The following is a 24,609-nucleotide window of genomic DNA, read 5'->3' as shown; positions in this document are numbered from 1 at the left end:
AAACAGTATTCCTTGAATTACAGGGGAAATATTTGTTTTAGTACTATGACAGTATTTAATAAACATTTCACATGATAGTTTGCTTTTCCAAAGATAGCAACATTGTTGCTTCATTTTTACAACTTTTAAAATATCTGGCTGAACTGTTGTCTACATTCCAAAGGTTAACATACACATTTTAAAATGAACTAAGCATTTATTGTGGATTTCATGGAGTTGAGTGCATTAAGACATAAAATAATACTTTAGTTATTGCTTGCATACTACTTCTGGCCCTTTGCTTCTACAGTTTTGTCCCTATTATCGTAAGACTTGGAAAAAACAAATCTATGCTTTGCTCAAATCAGATTTATTTAGCGTTAACGGTCAGTGTAATCAGAAGTTGGTGTGTTAATCTTTCATACATTTCTGGACTACAGTGCACCATTAACCAGTTTGTTGTGCTATAGAGGTTAAGGCCAGAGGATAGAAACCAGAAGTGAGTTCTTCTCTCATCACAGGAATAAAGCTAGCTGGGTGACCATAAGTCAGTCACATGCACCCAGCGCTAGGTAATAAACACAAAAAATATCAGTAAGAAAACTGCCGGATTAGTTGGTGCACGGCCAAGAGTCAACATTGACTCAAAGACAACAAAACAACCCCCCCCACATACACATACTTAAGTTATACTATGCATTTTAAAGTTTGTACTTTGCATATGAAAATTCAGCTTTTGATCATTTTGTTTCCTAAATGGGATTCTATGATCCCCTTTTCTGTGAGATTAATGACTGTGGATTGGAAACTCAAATGTTATCTTCTGGCAATGCCATAAGGAATATCAAATAAATGCCTGGGGCTTCTGGGTAACATATAAACAGAATATCCCAAATTCCATTTCAGTTGTCAAGTGATTAATAGATAATTGCTTATAATTCTAAGGCTTAAGATAATCTGAAAAATAAAAAGTCCCAGTAAAAATGCAATAGCAAACCACTTACCATTTTAATGGTAAAACATGCAATTCTCAGCACCTACATTTAGTTCAAGGATGTATCTACTTAAGGAGCAGTTTCTCCATAAGGAATTTTTGGATTTGTTTTGCTGAACGATTAGTTACAGCTATCCAGTTCTTGTAATGCATTACAATATCAAGAATACATATATTTTACCAAAGCACAGTCCTGAGGTGCTAAATATCTAGCCAGTTTTTTCAGCCAACAGCAATACAATTGACACGACTGCAATTTTCCTAGCACTTTCTGCTCTTTACAGGGAATTTAATTGACATAAGAAATCTTCTTAGGGTAACTGCAGCAGACCTTGAAACTAACTATGCCTAATACATGTATAATCCAGAACATTTAACTGCATGGCTGTGTTAGCACAATTGGTTAATGCAACAGTAACTTAACCTGGTTTAACAAATTAACCCAGTTTTCTGGTTTACTTTGCTATATTGAACAAGTATAATTCAGTTCAGTTGGCAGTAGTTCTAATTACAATGCATTGAGCTAGAGACTAGTCAACCATATTTAGTCAAGGTTAATCTTGAATTCAGGTTTAAATTTTTGTTTACATTGAATATGGCAAAAATCAAGTTAGCCCAGAGGTTCCCAATCTTTTTCGCCCGCGGCTCCCCCGGAAATCCGACCTGCAACTGCGCATGCGCACCAGACGCGCCCGCGGCTCCCCCGGAAATCCGACCTGCAACTGCGCATGCGCACCAGACGCCCCAGAAATGGCGCATCAGCGCCGGACCCAGCGGGCGCAGATATTCCGCGGCGCCCCCATGACAATAGCGCGGCTCCCTGGGGAGCCGCGGCTCACAGTTTGGGAATCACTGAGTTAGCCTCTTTTATCCAATGAAATATTTTGTTCTCAGAAGAAAACATTTATGAAGTAATGAGGAAGGTGCTGTTGGAAGAAATATCCATCTGGGTTCAGTTCCAAGTGGGGACAAAGACACTGGAAACATGGAGGCTGCTTGGAAAGATGGTTTAATGGTGGTCAGGATCACATGGCTTGAGTTCCTGAACAGAAAAGCGCAAGATCCTGTGTGCTCCCTGGTTTTATGCTTTTTCTGAGCTTTGAACTTTCTGGGGCACAGGAAGAGTATCCTGATTGGTTGTCAGACTCCCAGGGGGTGGGGGTCTTAGCTAGCCTTGCTGGCTGATGTAACCTTCCCAGGTGCCATGTGGTGAAATGGGTAGAGGCTAATCCTATCATGTCCTGAGGGCCATGTCTTAATCCCATCACCCTGGAGCTGAAGGTGTTCTGTGTTGTAGATAAGATGTCTTTTGTCTTTCTGGGGCTATTAACAAAGGTGGGGGCCGCTTTCCAAGAGCATGTTTCTCCTTTTCTCATCCAGGAAGGTATAATATTCTGCTTTTTTAAATATTTCCTAGAATATTTCATTCTTCTAGGAGGGGGGTGGGTGCTAAATTCCTACAGTGCTACTGATTTATAAAGATGACATAGTATTGATTATTGTTATAAAAAATATCCAATTACTTATGAATTAAGTTTCGGACGCCCAACTGCATAATATCTCAGCTCTTGGTATAGAACCGGTCCCAACGTAAAAAAAAAAAAAGTCGAACCTCTGAAAAGGAAGTTAAACTGCTTAATAATAATAATAATAATAATAATAATAATAATAATAATAATAATATGATGATGATGATGATGATGATGATGATGATGATGATGCGCTCCTGCCCACCAGGCCTCTTTCACTTCGAACAAAAGACGTAGCAGGTCTCCAGAGTTTTCCTCGAAATTGTCTCTAGAAAGAGAAAATAAGCAAAAAAACTCACCCGGAACTCTTTTCCTTCATTCTTTGTTTCTCTTCGGAAACATTGAACGGTGATGAATTCGTTGCGGACTGGATACTGTAGTAGACCGGAAAGTGCATGTGTTCCAGAGAAAAGTCCCCCTAGCGGGTCTGTTTCCGGTTTGAGCTGAATTAAATAAAATGGAGTGAAGCTGTTTCTTTTCGGCATACAGCTGCATACAGCTGCGGGAGGATAGCCCTCCTCGTCCTCTGACTCGCAATAAGGTACGCGATTGCCCTACAGCAGCTGCTATAGGTCAATCTTCCCCGACCAGCTGCGCTCGATGTGAGGACTCTCAACTCTCTTAATCCGCAGCGTTCCCGGGACCAGATGAGTTATGAAGGGGGGGGGGATATCGCACTATGTGGGTCTTAGAACAAGCGTCTTGGTGGGCTCTGCCTTAATTAAAAACCATAGATTAGTATGCACAATGAGGACCTGGCGTCTCAAGATCCCTAGGCAGCCTCAGCAACCTCTCTTTGTGGCTGTGGTGGTTTTTGTTTCGATTGCAAAAGGTTTTAGGCCACTTAGGTCCTCTGACTCAGGGTCTCCAACCTTGGTCCCTTTAAGACTTGTGGACTTCAACTCCCAGAGTTCCTCAGCCAGCTTTGCTGGCTGAGGGACTCTGGGAGTTGAAGTCCACAAGTCTTAAAGGGACCAAGGTTGGAGACCCCTGCTCTGACTCTGTGGCCTGGGTTTCCTCTTTGCCTGCCACTGGCAATAAAATCTCATAATCAAAACGTTTTTAAATTTCTAAGGAGAAATTTTCTGTCAATTAGAACAATTAGTCAGTGGAATGTCTTGTCTCCAGAAATTGTGAACGCTCCAACCCTGAAGTTTTTAAAGAAGAGGTTGGGCGACCATTTGTTTGAAATGGTGTAGGTTTTCCTTCCAGAGCAGGGGGTTGGACTGGAAGGCCTCCAAGGTCCCTTCCAACTCTGTTATTCTGTTTTACCAGACACAGAAATTGGAGAGTAGACATTTTTAATACGAGATTGGACAGCCCTTTGTCCGGAATGGTAGTCTCCTGCTTGTGCAGGTGTCTGGACTGGAAGATGTTCAAGGTCCTTTCCATCCCGATTATTCGGAATTCTAGTGATGTTATGCCTATATATTATGAATGCATTAGAAGATATCCTTGCTGGGATTAGATTGATGCTACCTACCTATGTGCATGTGCTTGATTGATGCACAAAACTCATGAATGATGCAGCTTGCTGAGAAGCATACAATGCATTACAAGAATTAAAAAGTTAACAGAATGATTGAGCACTGATATTAATATGTTTGCTAAAATAACAACTGATTGTATTTTGAAGTATGCCCATCAAATTGGTCAAACTTACTTTTTCCTAACTAATAAGTTAATTTCTTAAGATTACTTCAAATATATAAATTAGACAGGTAGATGGAGGCAGATTTATGGGGATGGAATATGGGAAAAGTTATGTAGCAAACATGGTAATCAAATTCCAATATTTTTTTCAATTGTCAGTTTAAAGTAATTCTGTTGTCAGGCTACTAAAATGTCCGCTCAAAAGAAGTGTCCAGATTGCGGCTCTCTGGAAATTGTGGAGGATTCTCACTACACTCAGAACCAGTTGGTGTGTGCAGATTGTGGCTTTATTCTAACTGAAGGACTTCTCACCACTACGTACGCTGATGAAGAACATTTACAAGGTGAATCAAAGAATAACAATGGAACTAAAAACTCCTGGGATCATAAAGTATACTTTGGATACCTGTGATCTACATAGATGAAAACATCCCTTGTGGCCTTTTATATAAACTTCACATTTAAGCATTGAACATTAAAAATGTATGAGTTTTAAAAAGTTGTTTGGGGAAATGTGATGTTCTTTTTGTCATTTTTTCCCTTCTAATTTATTTTTTGTCTTTCTAGAAGTGACATATTCACGAAGTACTGGTCAAAGTGAACAGCTGAGCCGCTGCTTACAGCGAGGTAAATGTTTAATATTACCAGTTAGCACCTTTTGGTGCATTATGGAAATTACTGTACTTCCCATTTGTGAACGAGTAGTTCCTCTCTAAAAGCAAAGCCATTCTGCATTTTAAATTACCTGTATCCTTTGTTAATGGCAGGATATTTTCCCATTTCATATTTTTGGACGAGCTCATTAAATCCCTAGTAGCTATTCTTGAGCTGGTACCAGGTACCAAATTATACAGTTATAAAATTGTCTATATAAAAAAGTGAAACTCATTACTGCAGCAGTGCTAATATACAGGTAGTCAATTAATGACCACAGTTGAGGCCAGAATTTCTGTTGCTAAGTGAAAAATTAGTTAAGTGAGTTATTCCCCATTTTAACAACTTTTCTTGCCGCATTAGTTAAGTAAATCACTGCAGTTGTTAAATTAGTAATATAGTTAAGTGAACCCGGCTTCCCCATTAATTTTACTTGGCAGAACGTTACAAAAGATGATCACATGACCTTGGGACACTGCAACCATCCTAAATATAAACCACTTATCAAGCGTCTGAATGTAAATCATATGACCATGAGGATGCTGCAATGGTCATAAGTATGAAAAATGGTCATAAGTCATTTTATTCAGTGCCATTGTAACTTCAGTCACTGAACGAATTGTTGTAAGTCGAAGACTACCTGTATGCACCCACCCACAATACCTACAAGTACTACATAAAGGGTAACCCTTATGTTTGTAGTGGAGCCCAGAAGTATGGTTGTAATTCATTGCAGCCATAAGTGAAGGCACGAACAGGCTTGATTTTTTTTTTAAAAAAATTGTAGTAGTCATTAAGTAAATGTGGCAGTTGTTAAACAAACGTGATAATTGGCCACCCCAATGAAGCTATCGAAGTGCTGTCCCGGTGTTTGGAAGCCGTACGGGTCTGGATGGGGAGAAACAGGCTCAAGCTCAATCCCTCCAAGACGGAGTGGCTGTGGATGCCGGCATCCCGGTACAGTCAGCTGAGTCCGCGGCTGACTGTCGGGAGCGAGTCATTGGCCCCGATGGAGAGGGTGCGCAATTTGGGCGTTCTCCTGGATGCACGGCTGTCTTTTGAAGATCATTTGACGGCCGTCTCCAGGAGAGCTTTCCACCAGGTTCGCCTGGTGCGCCAGTTGCGCCCCTTTCTAGACCGAGATGCCTTGTGCACAGTCACTCACGCCCTTGTGACGTCTCGTCTGGACTACTGCAATGCACTCTACATGGGGCTCCCCTTGAAGGGCATCCGGAGGCTGCAGTTGGTCCAGAATGCAGCTGCGCGGGTGATAGAGGGAGCCCCTCGTGGCTCCCGAGTGACACCTATCCTGCGCAGGCTGCACTGGCTACCTGTGGCCTTCCGGGTGCGCTTCAAGGTGTTGGTGAACGTCTTTAAAGTGCTCCATGGCATAGGGCCGGGTTACTTACGGGACCGCCTGCTGCTACCGAATACCTCTCACCGACCAGGCGCCTCACAGAGAGGGACTCTCAGGGTGCCGTCGGCGCGACAGTGTCGTCTGGCGACACCCAGGGGAAGGGCCTTCTCTGTGGGGGCTCCCGCCCTCTGGAACGAACTCCCCCCAGGACTTCGTCAACTTCCGGACCTCCGAACCTTTCGCCGCGAGCTCAAAACTTACTTATTTATCTGCGCTGGACTGGGTTAGTTTTTTAAGTTATGGGTTTTTAATGGGTTTTATCTCCAAATTTTAATTGTGGCCAATTTAAATAAGTTTTTTACTAGTATTTTAATTGTATTTATAATGTATTGTGCATTTTTTACTTGGCTGTGAACCGCCCTGAGTCCTTCGGGAGAAGGGCGGTATACAAATTTAAATAATAAATAAATAATAAATAAATAATAATCATTAAGTGAATCAATTTTCTCCAATGGGCATTTTTTTGCCAGAAACCAGAACACTGGGAAATGGCAAAAAATGTTGCTAATCATGATCATGTGATGATGGGATGCTGCAAACAGTGAGCCAATTGCCAAGTGTCCAAAATGTGATCAAGTCATCATGTGAGTGTATATCATAACTTAGAAATGGGTCATAAGTACTTTTTGTGCGGCTCATTGCAACTTTGAACAGTCATGAAGTGACCAGTTTTATATTGAGGATTATCTATACAATACACCCACAGAATAAAAAGCTACAGATAAATATTGAGGGGCGATCCAGTGATTTTTTTTTACACACGTTACATAAAAATTATTAACTAGTTTGTCTAATGTGCCTTATATTTTTTATAGTATGTATGTAAAATCCAGTTGATCAAGTAAAGCTGTCTTGGTTTTTATTTTATATGAAGAACAGACATTATCTTAAAACAAAAATATTTAAAATACAATATGGCTGTATGTGTATATATACCCATTCTGCTTTGCAAATACCTTGAGTTTCTCCTTATATTGATTCTGCTGTCTGTCTCCAACCCCAATATATTGCTCCATTCCAGAAGATTGCTAAAAGCAAATATTTGTAAATTCTATTATTCAAAATGGGAATTGAAAAAAAAATCTTGCTGTCTTTCTTAAAACCTCACATGCAGTAATGCCATTAGAAGAAGAATAGTGATATTTGTCCAGTACAGATTTTCTGAAGCAAGAAGTTGGTGTCAAATAGTTCTTCAAAGACTACAGCCCCAGCCAGTATTGCCAGAAATATCTGGAGGGCCTTGGTATGGACAATTTTCTTAATTATCTGCATTGCCTTCCACAGGAATCAGACGTGTTCAGGATCTCTGCAAAGTTCTCCGACTTCCTTCTCTGTTTGAAGATACAGCTGTGTCTTATTACCAGAGGGCAATCAAATGTCCCTGCTTTGCTTTGGTCAGCTTAGAGAAGAAGGAGATAATTATAGGTTGCTGTGTTTTTGTGACCTGTAGACAGCACAACTGGCCCTTGACAATGGGCACTGTCTGCTTGCTCCTTTATGCAGACAAGGAACTGTTTGCCAGAACTTACCTGCGGTTCTTGAAGGAATTGACACTAGATGTACCAACTCTGAGCTTGATTGATCTTGTGAAAACACACCTCAACAGGTAAGATGGTTTTTTTAATGCTCTTTTCTCATAAATGTCTGAACCATTAGTGTGCAGTTGTTGAAGATTTATGGATGGAATTAATTCTTATTATTTAAGCTTCAGTATATTGGTTCAAAGAAAGTTCTATAGATTGGAAGTGCAGTGTAGCTGCTTTGCTGAAACTAGATAGAGCTGAGTGTGATTGATGCTTGCTCAGAAATATTTCTAGTGAACTTGGAGGTTTTCTCATACTTTGGAGGTGGAGGTCCACTTTCGGAGTATTTAGATGTTCTTGTCAGAACTGCCTTAGCTTGAACCTCTCAGTAAGAATGATCCTTAACTTCATTTATTGAGAAAGGCATAGTTTACTAGAAGTCAAATCGATTACAGTAGTTATTTAGAGGTTCAAACTGAGGCAGGTCTGACAGTTCTCCTAAACTGGGGTATCAAACTTGATTTCATCGAGGGCCGCATCAGGGTTGGGTTTGACCTGAGGGGGCTGGAGGGGGGGGGCTGGCCAACTCGACATCACTTATGTCGGGGATGCCCGTGGTGGCCCGAGTGCTCTGCCAACAAACTGGCTCCCAAGCTCCGTTTTCGGCTGTGATGGCTTCCTGCAACCCTCTGCCAGCAAAAATGGAGCTTTCACTGCCAGGGGCACTGTGGGCCAGTCCTTCGCTGTTTCCAGGGCAGCCCCATGGGCCAGATCTAAGCACCCCGCTGGCCAGATTCAGCCCACGGGCCTTGAGTTTGACACCTCTGTCCTAAACCAATCTGCTTTCTGAAAATGTGTTACATGTGGCTGGTTTTGTTAGTCCTAATATAAGATTCAAATGTAGATTTCATAAAGTTACTAATAGTTAATCTTCTGACAAACTTCAGCTTTTAATCGTCTGGTGAATTTCTGAATGCAATCTCATACCTGTCTGATTTGGGTGAATTTTTATTATGTTTGGGTGGGAAATAGAAAGAAGAAAGCTGTTATTAAGGAGTCTTCAGAGGCATGCATATTTATTATTTTATTATTTAGATTTTTATACCGCCCTTCTCCCGAAGGACTCAGGGCGGTGTACAGCCAGATTAAAAAAACAGTACAATATACAAATTAAAACAAAAGTTAAAATAACATATTCTATAAATGGCCGAAAATTTAAAACCGTCAAATTTGACCCATAAAATTCATAAAAATACCCCAATTAAAATTATTAAAATTCAAAAAGTTTAAAAAATTAAGCCAGTCCCGCTTGGATGAACAAGTGCGTTTTCAATTCACAGCGAAAGGTCCGAAGGTCAGATAATTGACGCAAACCAGGGGGAAGTTCGTTCCAGAGGATAGGTGCTCCAACAGAGAAGGCCCTTCCCCTGGGGGCCACCAGCTGACATTGCTTGGCGGACGGCACCCTGAGAAGACCCTCTCTGTGTGAGCGTATGGGTTGGTGGGAGGCATAAGGTAACAGCAGGCGGTCCCATAAGTACCCGGGCCCTAAGCCATGGAGCTCTTTAAAGGTGGTAACCAACACCTTGAAGCGCACCCGAAAGACCACAGGTAGCCAGTCCAGACTGCGCAGGAGCGGTGTTACACGGGAGCAACGTGTGGCTCCCTCAATCACCCGCGCAGCTGCATTCTGAACTAACTGAAGCCTCCGAGTGCACTTCAGGGGTAGCCCCATGTAGAGAGCATTGCAATAATCCAGACGAGAAGTGACAAGAGCGTGAGTGACTGTGCATAAGGCATCCCGGTCAAAGAAGGGGCGCAACTGGCGAACCAGGCGGACCTGGTAAAAAGCTCTCCTGGAGACGGCCGCCAAATGGTCTTCAAACGACAGCCGTCCATCCAGGAGAACACCCAAGTTGCGCACCCTTTCTGTTGGGGCCAATGACTCGCCCCCAAGTCAGCTGCGGTTGCAGCTGACTGTACCGGGGTGCCAGCATCCACAGCCACTCTGTCTTGGAGGGATTGAGCTTGAGTCTGTTTCTCCCCATCCAGACCCGTACGGCTTCCAGGCACCGGGATAGCACTTCGACAGCTTCGTTGGGGTGGCCTGGGGTGGAAAAGTACAGCTGTGTGTCATCAGCGTACAGCTGGTAACTCACCCCAAAGCCACTGATGACCTCGCCCAACGGCTTCATATAGATGTTGAACAGGAGAGGCGAGAGAATCGACCCCTGAGGCACCCCAAAAGTAAGGCGCCTCGCGGTCGACCTCTGCCCTCCTGTCAACACCGTCTGCGACCAGTCAGAGAGATAGGAGGAGAACCACCGATAAACGGTGCCTCCCACTCCCAAACCCTCCAACCGGTGCAGCAGAATACCATGGTCGATGGTATCAAAAGCCGCTGAGAGATCTAACAGGACCAGGGCAGAGGAACAACCCCTATCCCTGGCCCTCCAGAGGTCATCCACCAACGCGACCAAAGCTGTCTCCGTACTATATCCGGACCAGAAGCCAGACTGGAACGGGTCTAGATAGACAGCTTCGTCCAGGTACCGGGGAAGCTGCCATGCCACCACACTCTCTACAACCTTCGCCACAAAGCGAAGGTTGGAGACTGGAGGATAATTTCCCAAAATAGCTGGGTCCAGGGAAGGCTTCTTGAGGAGGGGTCTCACCACCGCCTCTTTCAAGGCGGCGGGGAAAACCCCTTCCAACAATGAAGCATTTATAATTCCCTGGAGCCAGCCCCGTGTCACCTCCTGAATGGCCAGCACCAGCCAGGAGGGACACGGGTCCAGTAAACATGTAGTGGCATGTAACCTCCCCAGTAACCTGTCCATGTCCTCGAGAGCCACAGAATCAAACTCATCCCAAACAACATTGACAAGATGCGTCTCCATCATCTCACCTGGATCATCGCAATTTTGGTCCAAACTATTTATTTATTTATTTAATCACATTTATATACCGCCCTATCTCCCGAAGGACTCAGGGCGGTTCACAGGCAATTAAAAACATATAAATACAAGTTAAAATAACAATTAAAAAACTTATTCTACAAAGCCAATTATTAAAAACAGTATAAATAATAAAACCCATTTAAAACCAATAAATTTAAAATCTAATCCAGTCCTGCGCAGATGAATAAGTGTGTTTTAAGCTCGCGACGGAAGGTTCAGAGGTCCGGAAGTTGACAAAGTCCTGGGGGGAGTTCGTTCCAGAGGGTGGGAGCCCCCACAGAGAAGGCCCTTCCCCTGGGTGTCGCCAGACGACACTGCCTCGCTGACGGCACCCTGAGGAGTCCCTCTCTGTGAGAGCGCACGGGTCGGTGAGAGGTATTCGGTAGCAGTAGGCGGTCCCGTAAGTAACCGGTTTAGCTCTGCCTGGTAAGGCCTGTTATTAAGAACACAAAGCCTGCAATTACTGCAGGTTCGAGCCCGGCCCAAGGTTGACTCAGCCTTCCATCCTTTATAAGGTAGGTAAAATGAGGACCCAGATTGTTGGGGGGGCAATAAGTTGACTTTGTAAATATATACAAATAGAATGAGACTATTGCCCTATACATTGTAAGCCGCCCTGAGTCTTCGGAGAAGGGCGGGGTATAAATGTAAACAAAACAAAACAAAACAAACCCGGCCCTATGCCATGGAGCGCTTTAAAGGTGGTTACCAGAACCTTGAAGCGCGCCCGGAAGGCCACAGGTAGCCAGTGCAGTCTGGCTACCCCGGAGCTGAGCGATTTTATCGTATAGATAACCACTAAACTCCTCGGCACGTCCCTGCAAGGGGTCATCCCGCCCCTCCTGATGTAGGAGAGAGCGGGTCACCCGAAACAGGGCGGCCGGGCGGTAGGAACATTTCGCCTCCCTCAGTGCCACTAGGTAGGTCTTCGAGAAAGACCTAACTAGTGTCCGATCAGCCTCGGAACGGCTGGACCTCCAGGTACTCTCTAGGCGTCTTCTCCGGCATTTCATCTCTCTCTCAGAGAACCAAGGAGCCAATTGAGATCTGCGCTGGGTCAGAGGCCGCAAAGGCACGACACGTTCCAAAGCCCCAGCCGCGGCCTGTTCCCAGGCCGCAACTAGTTCTTCGGTCGTGCCGTGGGCAAGATCCTCAGGGAACGGCCCAAGCTCCATCAGGAACCTCTAGGGGTCCATCAGGCGCCTGGGACGGAACCAACGCATTGGTTCCGTCTCCCTGCGGTGTTGAGCGACGGTCTAAAAGTGTAGGCGGAGGAGAAAATGATCTGACCATGACACAGGTTCCGTCACTAAATCTCCTAATACCAGATCATTAAACCACTGTCCAGAGATATAAATCAAGTCCAATGTGGACCCCCCAATGTGTGTAGGGCCATCAGTTACTTGAATCAGGTCCAAGGCCGTCATGGAAGCCTGGAACTCCTGGACCACCGTTGATGACAAGCCGGCCGATGGCAAGTTGAAATCCCCCATGACCAAAAGTCTTGGAATCTCAACCGCCACTCCGGCAAGCACCTCCAGTAGCTCAGGCAGGGCTGTAGTCACGCAGCAAGGAGCCAGGTACGCGATCAACAGACCCATCTGATTCCTATGGCCCCACTTCACAAGGAGGGATTCACAACCGGCTATCTGAGGCACAGTGGACTCTCTCGGCTCCAGACCTTCCCTCATCACAACCGCCACCCCTCCACCCCTACCCTGGGCCCTCGATTGATGGAATGCTCGGAATCCTGGAGGGCACAGTTCGACCAGGGGTACACCCCCTTCTGTGCCCAACCAGGTCTCCGTAATACCTATAAAGTCCGCGGACTCCCCCTGAATAAGATCGCAGATCAGGGGGGCCTTATTGACCACGGACCGGGCATTGCACAACATCAACCGGAGGCCCAAGCTCTGAGGATCTTGACCTTCCGGGGAACGGGTAAGGACTAAGGGGCTGGAGCACGTGATCGTTTTTAAACAGCGAGCACGTGCTCCCAAAAAATGATACGGCCCCTTGCTTCCGCTATATCTGCCCCTCCCACTTACCGTACAGATGGAACGGCCCTCAACACCTGGAACATACCCCTCCCCCTCCCCCCGCCCTCGGACCGAATGAAAAAACGCCGTGAACAAACCCCGGGACTGGACATTCCCTCCCCGATGGGTTTTCCCCCCACCCATCTCTTCCCTCCCTCCCCTTTAAAAGACCTTTTTTAAAAAACCTATTTACAAATCCCCAGAGGTTCTTCTTCATCGCATGCCACCTCTCCGGGTCCCCAAGACCCCTCGTTAAGGCAGGCCCTCGATAACCCGGAGGGCCGTTCCTGCGAGGCGGGGGAAACCTCGCAATCGAAGAAGTTCAGCAGGCGAGTATTTCATGCAAAGATTATAAATAACAGCAGGAAAAAAAAGGGCATCCCTGGACAGTAGATGATATCACGGCCTACGGACAGAGCCAGGACAGTCACGAACCAAGGCCAATGACGGCTGGTAAGGGGCATAATAAAGATGGAAATTCGGCTGATTGACGCCGCCTAAGATAATGCAGCAAAAGTTTCGCCCGCCAATGCCATCCATGACTAACTCCGAAGCCGTCCATAATTGATGCCGCCAGTGCCGAAAGCAGAAAAAGGGTTTCTAGCCACCGATGTCACACGATGTCATACGCATATGAGCTCAGGATGTATATTTGAAGTGAACATTTTGTTTTGAATTGACTTTTCTGGATGGACTGTGTGTTATTTTCTGAGCAGGAAGCATGGAATGGTGAGATTTAGACAGCGTATTTATTTAGAAAGCATATTTATTGCTTTCTAAACAATGATCCAAAGAATTAAAATAGTAAAGCAACTCCATCAGTGATCAAAATAATACTTAAAATGGGAATGACATTCTTGGAATAACATGCCTCCAGAAGTTGTGAATGCTCCAACATTGGAAGTTTTTAAGAAGAGATTGGACCACTATGTGTCTGAAATAGGGTTTCTTGCCTGAGAAGGAGTTTGGACTAGAAGAGCTCCAAGTTCCCTTCCAACTCTGTTATTCTATTCTATGCTATGCTATGCTATGCTATTTTGTTATTCTGTCCTGTCCTGTCCTGTCCTGTCCTGTCCTGTCCTGTTCTAGTTCTAGTTCTAGTTTTTGTACTTGTTCTTGTTCTTGTTCTTGTTCTGTTCTGTTCTGTTCTGTTCTGTTCTATTCTATTCTTACTTTAAAAACACCCCTACCTGTAAGGAAGGAACAAATACCATAAAATTGCTGATGACAGAGCATTAGCAGGCAAACCCTTGATTTATTTAATCAGATGTTTTTAAAAATAATTTCCTCAGATTATATAAATTGAAATATTGCAGGTAATATTTCCAAAACTATAAAATTAAAGCAAAAACATGAGCTGTATTGATAGGCTTTTCCATATCCCCAATGTATTTTGTTCCTTTCAGCTTTAAGCTTTTCCAGGAATCGTCCAGCATCCCACCCAAATTTCTGGAAGATAAGGAGAAGCTGTTGGCAAGGACAATCCAGATAGTGGAGCTTGCCAGCGAGACATGGCTGGTGACTGGTCGACACCCCATCCCCATTGTGATGGCAGCAGCCTTCTTGGCATGGCAGTCTTTGCGACCTGTTGATCGCCTCGCTTGCACCCTTACAAAGTTCTGTAAGCTTGCTGGCATGGACATGCCCGGACCAGCCCCACAAAGACTGAAGGAATTGCATAATATCTTCCTTCAGATGACCACTCAACTAGGTTGGTTGCGAGGGCTCAAAGTGGACCGGAGGACTGTGTCGAAATACGTTGGAGACTTGCTGCAACATCGCCGTGTGCTTTTGCGGGCGGCTTTCCGTAAGGTGGATACCACAGAAGACCATGAGCCTGAGAACTTCGCAGCACCACCAGACCATCAGCCTATAAAACCAACCGTTGCTTTGACAGAAGAGGCTTCTGTTGCTGGGAAGAAGCGGATGCCTTTGCTTCCACCTTGTATCCTGTACCCAGCAAAGAAGCCTCGAACCAGCAATCCAGACCCTGAAGGCCCAGCCATCACAGGGAACGAGCCCATTTTAGACAGTGAGATTGAACAATACATCCGGACTCCAGAAGAAACGGAACTGTTTAGCAAAATGCAAGTTCGCCTATATTAGTGAAGGTATTTAGTGAGTATTAAAAGCCTGCAGTCAGTGGTGACAGGGATTGGGTTTCTTACATTTATAGTCCACAGTCCCAGACGTATGTCTGTCCTGAGATTAGATGAAGTCCTTGTGTTCAGGAACGAACAACCTTGTATCTTAATAGTCTTCTGCAGCCTGTTGCTTTGTATGCATTAGTTGGGGTTTTCTGGATTCACAGTCCAACAAATATAGAAGGTTATAATAAAGATTGGGGAAAGCAGCGATAGAATATGAGCTTTATTTTTCTTTGCTAGATGTTGGTATAAACATAATTAATAATTTTCTTAAAAGGCTGCTCTTTGGCCTAGATGTCTGTTGGTGAGCACACTAATGTGCTTCTGCTACATTTTTAGTCCTGAACATCAGAAAAAAAAATGGATTTAATCTTACTAAATTAAAGTTTAATGATCTGCATCAGATACACTCCTGGTTTATTTTGCTTGTTATGTTTTGAATTGGATTGTCCTTCTTTCCAGTTCAAACAATGCATGTTATTTCAGAACTTTCTCATGTGAGTCTGGTAACACTGAAGGTAACATTCATTTAGCATTCAATGGGTTAAGTGAACTTAGGCTCTCTAGTCATTGACTGAGGTTGAAAATGTCATAAGTAGTGTAGAACAGGGCATATTGTGATCCACATACCTGTTTATCTGTAAGTGGGGGGGGGGCGGCAAGAGGAATAAGTATGATTGTGCATGTCATGATGTCATCATGCAAATAAGCTAATTATTCCCATATAAATGGGAAATCAGCATATCCGTTTAAATCTTATGAATGAAACTCCACTCTTCAGCTTCTGTTTTTTCCCCTTGTTATTTGGCTAGTATCTATAACCTTTTGTGTTTGACATCAGATATATTTTACGCGGGAGAAAACCCGAATAACCAAAGACATATATATGGGAGCAAAAGCACGAAGCTGAAGCCTGAAGATGACGAATGAGACTTCGTTGAAACGTCGCCAAGACACTTCCGATTTTACGCGGGAGAAAACCCGAATAACCAAAGACCTACATACAAACACCCGCGAAAACCTCAGAAAACATATATGTATATATGTATATATGTATATGTATATATGTATATGTATATATGTATATGTATATATATATATATATATACATACATACATACATATAAAAGCTTCAATAGAAAGATTTGACATGAATTGGCCCAGTTGGGATGATAACCACCTTTTGAATGGGTGCACAAGTTTTTCCAGCCCTCATGAATAGATGGGAGAAAACCATTCATTAAGAGTGTGCAGGAGATTTGCCTCCTATCCCCAGAGTCTGAGATGACCAGTGTAGTTGCTTGAATGGCTCTTCACATCCCACAGATCTTTTAAGTGTTGGGTAAGTGAGTCCCATTGCTTAGAATCAGTATACAAGTTTGAAATATTAAAAGTGTGTACGTTGGGATGGCAAAGCACGGGTGGAACATAAAAGCAATTCCTAGCTCATTGGATATTGCAGTTCTTTTAATATATTAAACAAGAAACATCTGCTAAAAACAGTTCATTTGTATAAAATGCAAACACAACAAAAATGTATTAAATGCTTTCTTTGGCACGGCTGTCTCTCAAAGAGCTCTAGTTTTGATATGTCATTTGCTCAAAATGTAAACCAACAAAAGAAAGGGTAGTTATACAAAGTTTTCCCCAATAATAATATTTCATTCTAGCAAGCATATATAACAAGTTCAGCATTGCCAATATCATGTGGGTTGTAATATTGCCATATAAAATAGTTAAGGCTCTATTAAACATCATATATATGAAAACCAAGGTGGTTGGGAGAAATGACCTTTTTTCAAATAAGGAGGATTAAGTGCTTTTATGGTTTTTCATGGCTATTGCTTTCCAGAAGTCTTAAGAAATTTCAAGGTTGGCCTAAGACTGCTTGGCTTGTGAAACCACACAGTCTCTGCGGTTCTGTGGAGGTAGGTTTTGTGGAGTAGGTTTTCTCTTTTCTGGCAAGGAGGGCTGTGAAAACCTGACTCTTCTGCCCTCTATACAGAGTGAAGAGTTTCTCTATCGTTTTAAACAGGCACGGTATACATAAGGTTAAATGAGTTAATTAAGCATTATGGAGCAGTAAAAATAAAATCAACACACACACACATGGACAAAGAAGAGATTTGTGGTATTTTTTGCATAGAACGACTGATGGAAATTTTTCCATCTTGGATGAAAATGCTGTTACAAGCGCTGCCCTTTGGGTATTCAGCAGTGAATACCACTGTTGATAACTTATGTCAATCCTGGAAATAATACTAAGACAATACTGCGACTGTTGCAAGGAAGGTTTCTGAGAATTGCAAGAATCTTGGCCAAAGATTTTCCATTGGAATAGAAAAACTCCAAGGAATATTGGGTGCTGTGACCTTGGTCTTGCTGGACTCTCTCCTTCAAGTAAGGAATTTTGCATTTCTCCAATATTCTGTTCTAAACAGCAGCCTCCTACAGATGTAATCTTAGTTCATAAATCCAACGCAAAACTTAATTACATCTGTCTCTGTAAACAAAACAAGGCAATGATCCTAAAGAACTAAGGGATTTAAGCCAAGACCTTCCCTCAGACCTAGCAAAAAATTGTAGCCCATTACCTTGCTACATCCTTCATAAACATGGGTGCGGTATTTATAAGATCCCAGCCTTTTGCTTTTGATTGTCCACAAAATGTTCCTTGTTGTTTTGTTGGCTAGTACATGAGATAATTGCACAATGTACTCTGAAGGGTTGATTTTAAAGGAGCAACATGCATTTCTCTCCCCTTTTTACCCCAGTTGGGTTACATGCATTCTTCCAAATACTTGGAAGTTCAGCTGTTCATCAACAATCTTTTTGTTGTTGTTCCTTTCAATTCCAATGAACTGATGTTATCGTTTTGACATGAATAAAAAAAGCCTCCGCTGAGTGCATTGTATAAACAAATATGATATGCCCCATTTCATAGGCCAAACTCTATTTATGAGGTTCATGCTATCAAGAACAAGTATCTGTACTTTAGAACTATTTTTTTTTTAAAAGGCGCCATGTGGGAAGCTTTGCTTGATTGTCATTGCTTGATTGTCATATTCACACACCATACTTAACCTCATAATTGAAGTAACAGATTTTCTAGATTTTGCAATACATTAGTAATAAGAAAATAATCTAACCGAATCAATGTTAATGTAGTATGCATCCTAGTATGCATCTTGTTATATTTGGAGAATTAAAAAAGATACAGAAGGAGGGAGCAAATGATATTTTTGTTGTTACTAAGATTTGTTTAAGACCCAATAGACTGGGGAAAGAAAAATTAATTTGGCCTTTCCTGGCCTAGTACCCTCTAGAAACACTGAGATTCAACTAAAGCAGCGGTTCTCAACCTGTGGGTCGCGACCCCGTTGGGGGTCGAATGACGATTTGCCAGGGGTCGCCTAAGACCATCGGAAATATGGGAAGTATACTTGCGAGTCGAAGAATCGCGCTCCAATGGTTGACTCCACAAGCCAGCTGCAGGCTCTTCAAATCGCTAGCCGAATTCGGCTTCAGGCGTGATGAATTAAAAAAGAGAGAAATCTTTGCTCTGATGTCTCCCTCTCAAGCCAGCTGCAATCACTCCCAATCGCTAGCCTAATCTGGCTTCAGGCGCGATAAACTTAATAGGGGAGGAGTCTCCGCTTTAATGCCTCCGTCCTATATTAAAGGAGTTGCAGCATGTATTAAAGGGGTCGCAGCACTATAAAGGTTGAGAACCACTGAACTAAAGGAATCTCAAAGCAAAATCATCTTTCTATGGAGTTTTATTTTAAGCCAGAAATGAAAGAGGATACCACAGCTTTCGTGGAAGAAGGGATTTTTTACTCTGCACTGTTATCACTTAGTATGTTCACCAGTTCCTCCAGAGAAAAGGGTACAGGGTCTCCCTTAATTTACAACCTCAATTGGGACCAGAATTTCTATTGCTAAGGCAGTCACCAAGTGGATCATGCCTGATTTTATGAGCTTTGTTGCCCTGATCATTAAGCAAATCATTGCAGCTAAATGAACCACACAGTTGTTAAGAGAATCCAACTTCTCTCATTGACTTTGTTTGTCAGAACCTGGCTGGGAAGGTTACAAATGGCAATCATACGACTCTGGGATCCCAAAGGTCCTTTTTCAAGAGGCAACTGGACTTTCTGGTATTTCTTTGGAGACATTTTGCTTCTCATCCAAGAAGCTTCTTCAGAACTGACAAAACATCTTCAAAGAAAACCAAAGAAAGTTTAGTTGCCTCTTGAAAAAGCACCTTTGGGACAACCATGACCCGAAAGACTGAGGATATCCATAGACATGACCCTGCGATGCTACAACCATCATAAATATATCTCAGTGTTCAAGCCCATTTTGTCCATATGACCATGGGGATGTTGAGGGTTGTGAGGGTGAAGATTGGTCATAATTTACTTTTTTCCACTGCTTCTTGTAACTTTGAATGGTTGCTAAATGAATGGTGTAAGTTGAGGACTACAGTATGTCCCTTTTGAATTAGGTTTTCCTCTGTCTCTTATTTTCTACAAAAAAAAAAAGATGCTATCATAATTCCCCTTAAGCCAAGGTAGGAATCCCTCAACCTTTGAAATGCTAGAAGTATGACAACTTCACAAAATATCTGTCAGGCCCATTTGTGAATTATCAGAAGGACTGCTGTGGTGGTTGGGCCAGTTTGAAACTCCCATTTACCAGAAAGAAAATGAGCAAGGATGCTTTTTACTACCCTATTAATATTAGTTATTAACTTATCTTTTGTTCTGAAAACATGGTCACATTTTCAAAAGCAAAGCACTGTCGTTGTCTTCTTCTATGAGGACCCTGCCTGGCTAACAGAGGCACTTCTGGACATAAAGAACATGACAGAAGCTGGCAGCTTTTCCCACAGCTTACCAACTTTATGTTTAAAGTATTGCTTTGATTTTAAAAAGCAGAATAGGAAATCTTGAAGTTATTGAATAGGAATAGGAAATCTTGAAGGGCCGGATAGCTCAAGCTGGTAATAGCCTGTTATTAAGAACAACGAAGCCTGCAATTATTGCAGGTTCGAGCCCGGCCCAAGGTTGACTCAGCCTTCCATCCTTTATAAGGTAGGTAAAATGAGGACCCAGATTGTTGGGGGGGCAATAAGTTGACTTTGTAAAAAATATACAAATAGAATGAGACTATTGCCTTATACACTGTAAGCCGCCCTGAGTCTTCGGAGAAGGGCGGGGTATAAATGTAAACAAAAAAAAAAAAAAAAAAAAAATTGAGGAACATGTCTATAGGCACGTCAGTGCTATGAATCCCGTGTTGAGGTTCCTGAAGCAAATAGGAGATTCCTAGAAGAAAATAATCTCATTTGTGGCATCTTCTGATCTTTCCTCAACTGGTAACATTACAGACGCAGTGCTACATACTTGGAACTGTCATCAATCCAACAAGGAAATTCTGGGTGTGTGTTGGGGGGGAGGGGAGTTTTCTCTTCAATTGAATTTTTTATATCTACAGGAGGGATTTATTCTTGGTATGTAAGCAGTGTCCCTATACTATTGGGTGCAGAGTAATTAAAATGCCAGCAAACGGAATAATAAGCTTAATTCTTTCCAATATTTTTGGAAACTGCCTTTGAGAAAGAATCACAATACCTTCATTTAGCTCATTTTTGACACAACAGATTCAATCTGGGGATTGCTGCACAATTCTGTGAAACGGTTACTGTATTGCAAAGATGCCTTGTTTTTTTTTTAACGTTATGTCACATATACATAAAGATAAAGGGAATGTCCCCAAGGTGCTTAAAAACAATATTTCGTAGCTTCCCAAATCCTTAAAGGATTAATGTCATTCAAGCCTCTAAGGCTTTTTTCTGGGCAATTTTAACTCTATTCTAAACTTCTTTTTCTTATTCTTTTTTTCCTGTTTGCTGATGCACATGCTTTCCTTCAAATAGTGAGGGGTTATGGGCTTTCTTTAAAAAAATATGGTTAACTAAACATAATCAGTTTTAATAAAATGATTGATATGCATATGGGAAAAAAACTATTTCTGAAACAAGATGCACACTGCTTTACTTTGAGATAGAGGAAAATCTCTCTTATAGGAGAGGGAATTTATGTGTTAAGATACAGAGCTGTCCTCTGCAATTTTTATAACTGCCCATAATAAATTTGTTGCCATTTTTAATCTATTACGATAATTAAAACATCCCACTCTTGTAAGCGCTGCGCTTTGCTTATCCCCAGATAAGAACAATAAAATTGTGTTCCATTTTTTTCAATGAATCAAACTTACTAGTTAAACAGTGCAGCAGCTTCATGTATTTCAGAGGCTTCTATGTGGCATGTTAGCTGCGTCATGCCTTTAATGAGGCTTCATGGGGCACATTTTCCACACAGCTGTTAAACAGGCCTCAAGGCTTACTTCCAACTTTGAATGTGGGGAGTGACTCGACTTGGAATCACAGAAAAGGATAGAGCTGTCTGAATTTTGGTTCAGTCTGTTCCCCGCCTAACATTCAAAGTTGGAAGTAAGCCTTCAGGCCTGTTTAGCAGCTGTCTGGCAAATGTGCACCAAGAGCCTTAGCAATGGGAACCCAAACTAGTAATCTATTCCAATTCAGTTCCACAGCAGGTAACTTGAAAGGTGGACTTGTTGATAGCTTTTGCTTGAAAGTGCTATTAAAAAGATTTTATACAAAACATGTCAAGCTCAGAATAGCTGTTCTGAACCTTACCTGAAATAATTTGCTTTAGAAGTATTTCAACCCTGAAACTTCTCTTTTGAATGGAAAACTCTTCTAGAGCAGCATTCTGGTAAAATCTGAACAAGCCACTCCAAAATTGACAATTGTTCTGAGCTCTTGATGTTTTGCATGCCTCTACTGTTAAGCATCTTTGGGCAATGATGCCCAACCAATCATATTCTCTCTGACTCCCTTCCTTAAGAAAGACTAAAGAAGACTAAGAATTGTCACCTAAGCATGCACATTTGGACAATTAATAGTGCACCTCTTTCTGTCTTGTGGCTTTTTCCTTGACAACTCTACAATCATTCATTAAATTTATCAAAATCAAAACTAGATACGTGCATAGCTTTGAATGACTGGGAAGAGCTTCTCTTGTCTCACACAAGATGAGTTATTTTGCATAAAGCATGTAGAGACTTTCCAATGGATAACAAATTTGCCTATACATATGTACACAGCGTATTAAAAGTTTTAGCTTATAGATCACTGTCTTCCTCAGGATGGTGTACAGAAATATCAAGGATATAAAGGGACATGAAGGAGGGAGACCATACAATCACAAGAACAGATGATTGTCTCTTGCTTTGCAACTTTGGCACCTTGGCTGATTGTGACTTTCTGCCCATTCTCTGGAGGAAAATGTTCCCTGGCACGAAGAACAGCAACTTCACCTGATACATAAGTGAAATGTGCTGTGATTCCCATGACAGGACAGAACAGTCTCCCTACCCCATCTGCTCAGGAGGATCGGTGGGGAGCATGGTTCTTGCCTACCCATCTCATTATCTAAGCCTATGTAGTGCATTAGAATGTTCTCTTCACTGAGTCTGGTAGGCTGTGGCTACAAGGGTAACCTGCAGCTTCCTACCTGAGTTGGTGTTGCTCTAGGATCCCAGCTGCAGAGGTCTTTGACCCTTCCCTACACTGTTGTCTCACTCTTCCAGAGACCTGTTTTCATGCTGCTTGCATTGTCAGCACCACTGAGATTAATGTCATACTTGCTGCCCTTCAGGACCCCATTCTGGTTTGCTGCATTGAGTGGGAAGGAGCGCCTCTTAGTCTCTCTTTCTACAGAGGGATTGGCCTGATGCTTAAGGTTGTCTCTGCTGGCGCTTCTCCTCTGGCCTCGGCCAAAATCTGCAGACTGGGGGCCACCACTGCCATCACTCAAGTCCGATTGCGTCAGGGTGGATTCCAGAGTCACAACTTTCCCTTGGTTCTGATTGTTCAAAGGGCTATTCCGGCTGCTTTGGTAACTCTCTGAATGACTGTTCTGAAGGCTCCCACTCTCACTAGTAGGATGCTCTGAGGAAGGTCCCCGCATTGCCTTCAGGCGCTGATGCTTCCCTTCTCGATAGAGTTTAGTTCTGCTTTTATGGTGCCTGGTGCGCCCATGGAGATTGTTCGTATACCTGGTTGAGGGGGTACTCTTACTGTTGGAAGGCTCTGCTTCCTCATAGCAGGCAGTTGTTACAGGATTACTATCTGGCTGGGCAAGGGCCACTTGCAAATTGTTGAGTTTGCAGGGCCCTGGGGTTGAAATTGTGCTGGTAGGGGAAGATGAAGACTTAATGGACTGAGCTACTTCTGGGTTGCAGCCAATGAAGACCTGTGAGCCATCTTCAGCACCCGTTCCAGTATGCCCATAAGCCTGCATTGGTAAAGCATTCCTGTAAGATGGGCAACAGGTAAACCATAAACTCTGTATGTCTCTGCGCCGGGCACAGTGGTAGATAAAGATGAAAAATCCTAAGGCTCCAGCAGTGACTCCGTAGAGGCAACTGAAGACAACCTTCAGGAGGAACCAACGCTGAGATACTGCCATTGCTCCAAATGTCCATAAGGTGAGGTATAGGAAATGTGTGATGACAAGGGCCCAGAGTTGTACCCCTAGAGAATACACACCATCAACATCAGCAGCATGGGGGCTGGAATTCAGGGTGACTGAAAGCGACCCTGAATCGGTTAACAGGTTGCTACTGCCTCCAAAGCGCTGCCTTGTTTCCAAGGGTTTGGGTATTTCTTTGGGATCCTTAGCTCGGCACTGCAGACTGATTCCGGCACATAGGAAGTAAATCCAGGTGATGAGCAGAATGAAAGCTGCAGGCACATAGAATGCTCCAATGCTTGGTCGGCAAGCCAGCCAGCAGCTGGGTGGAGAAAGAAAAGGTTGGCCAAATTATGAATAGCTAACAAAGCAGCAACAACTTTGCTCCTGTTCTTCATGACAAATATACAATCTCAGGTCTAGTACAACTCACTGCGGGACAAGAGTTACACTAATATCGAAGAAATGTTGAGATAGAATCGTTAAAGAAAGATGCCAAGAAGGGACAAAATGAAAAGTGAAAGACAAAAATTAAAACAATGTTTTAATTATTTTAAATTATTCAATTGAATTGTTGAATTGTCCTGTGGCAAGCTGGCCATGGCAAGTTGGCCACAACAAATTGACTGTAGTGAGTTGGCTGTGGCAAGTTGTCCCATTCCATACAATCTCTTGTCTACCTCGACTTTAAGGCAGCTAAAGGGAGACTCTGGAAACTACAGATATGCAGGAGAGGAGACATCTACTGGTGACTCATAGCCAAAAATACTTAAACCAAATGTCTCTATTCAGATAACCTATAGAATAGAATGCTTGTTAGCGCACTCCTTGTCCTTTCTGAAATGTGGTAAGATGGTGCCTGAAGAATAAGATTAGACAGGATTTATCGGGCAAGGAAAGGGGGATTTAGGAGGAATATCTTTAATCCCCAAGAGACGATCTTCAAACACTTGAAAACAACACTGGGGATTTCCCCCCCAGTTTTTGGGATCCATTCATGCAACTGAATACATATGTGCAAGTAGATAAAGTGGACCAGCTGTAAGGTGGATGGACTCAATTGTGGTGGTCATGGGTACAGTGATGGAAGATCAGAAGCACTAGGTTGGGGATAGATCATCCTGTAGATCATCTATCTTTATGGCTG

The 24,609-nt window shown here is 42.9% G+C and overlaps 2 protein-coding genes across 3 annotated transcripts in view; one reads left to right on the top strand and one right to left on the bottom strand.

Annotated features, from left to right (window-relative positions):
- Window positions 1-2,901: 2,901 nt before the first annotated feature.
- Window positions 2,902-16,194, top strand: BRF2 (BRF2 RNA polymerase III transcription initiation factor subunit). Of its 2 annotated transcripts, none has more exons than XM_058194005.1 (5): window positions 2,902-3,043; window positions 4,315-4,499; window positions 4,723-4,782; window positions 7,511-7,832; window positions 14,155-16,194. In XM_058194005.1, exons 2-5 carry the CDS (start codon window positions 4,346-4,348, stop codon window positions 14,852-14,854), a joined length of 1,236 nt encoding a protein of 411 aa, XP_058049988.1. In that variant the 5' UTR covers window positions 2,902-3,043; window positions 4,315-4,345; the 3' UTR covers window positions 14,855-16,194. The 2 variants fall into 2 exon arrangements, with proteins under 2 accessions (XP_058049988.1, XP_058049989.1); XM_058194006.1 differs by having other exon boundaries at window positions 2,908-3,043; window positions 4,337-4,499.
- A 147-nt stretch (window positions 16,195-16,341) lies between these two features.
- The window catches only part of ADGRA2 (adhesion G protein-coupled receptor A2), a 121,103-nt gene continuing 112,835 nt past the window's right edge, over window positions 16,342-24,609 (bottom strand). Inside the window, exon 19 of the mRNA XM_058194003.1 lies at window positions 16,342-23,784. Coding sequence (XP_058049986.1) covers window positions 22,554-23,784 — 1,231 coding nt within the window. The 3' untranslated portion in view covers window positions 16,342-22,553. The remainder of the gene's footprint in view (window positions 23,785-24,609) is intronic.

Source organism: Ahaetulla prasina, chromosome 9, assembly GCF_028640845.1.
Source record: "Ahaetulla prasina isolate Xishuangbanna chromosome 9, ASM2864084v1, whole genome shotgun sequence".
In the NCBI taxonomy this organism is placed as follows: domain Eukaryota; kingdom Metazoa; phylum Chordata; class Lepidosauria; order Squamata; family Colubridae; genus Ahaetulla; species Ahaetulla prasina.
The sequence above is the reverse complement of the archived record's forward strand: the minus strand, read 5'-3'. Positions and strand labels throughout refer to the sequence as shown.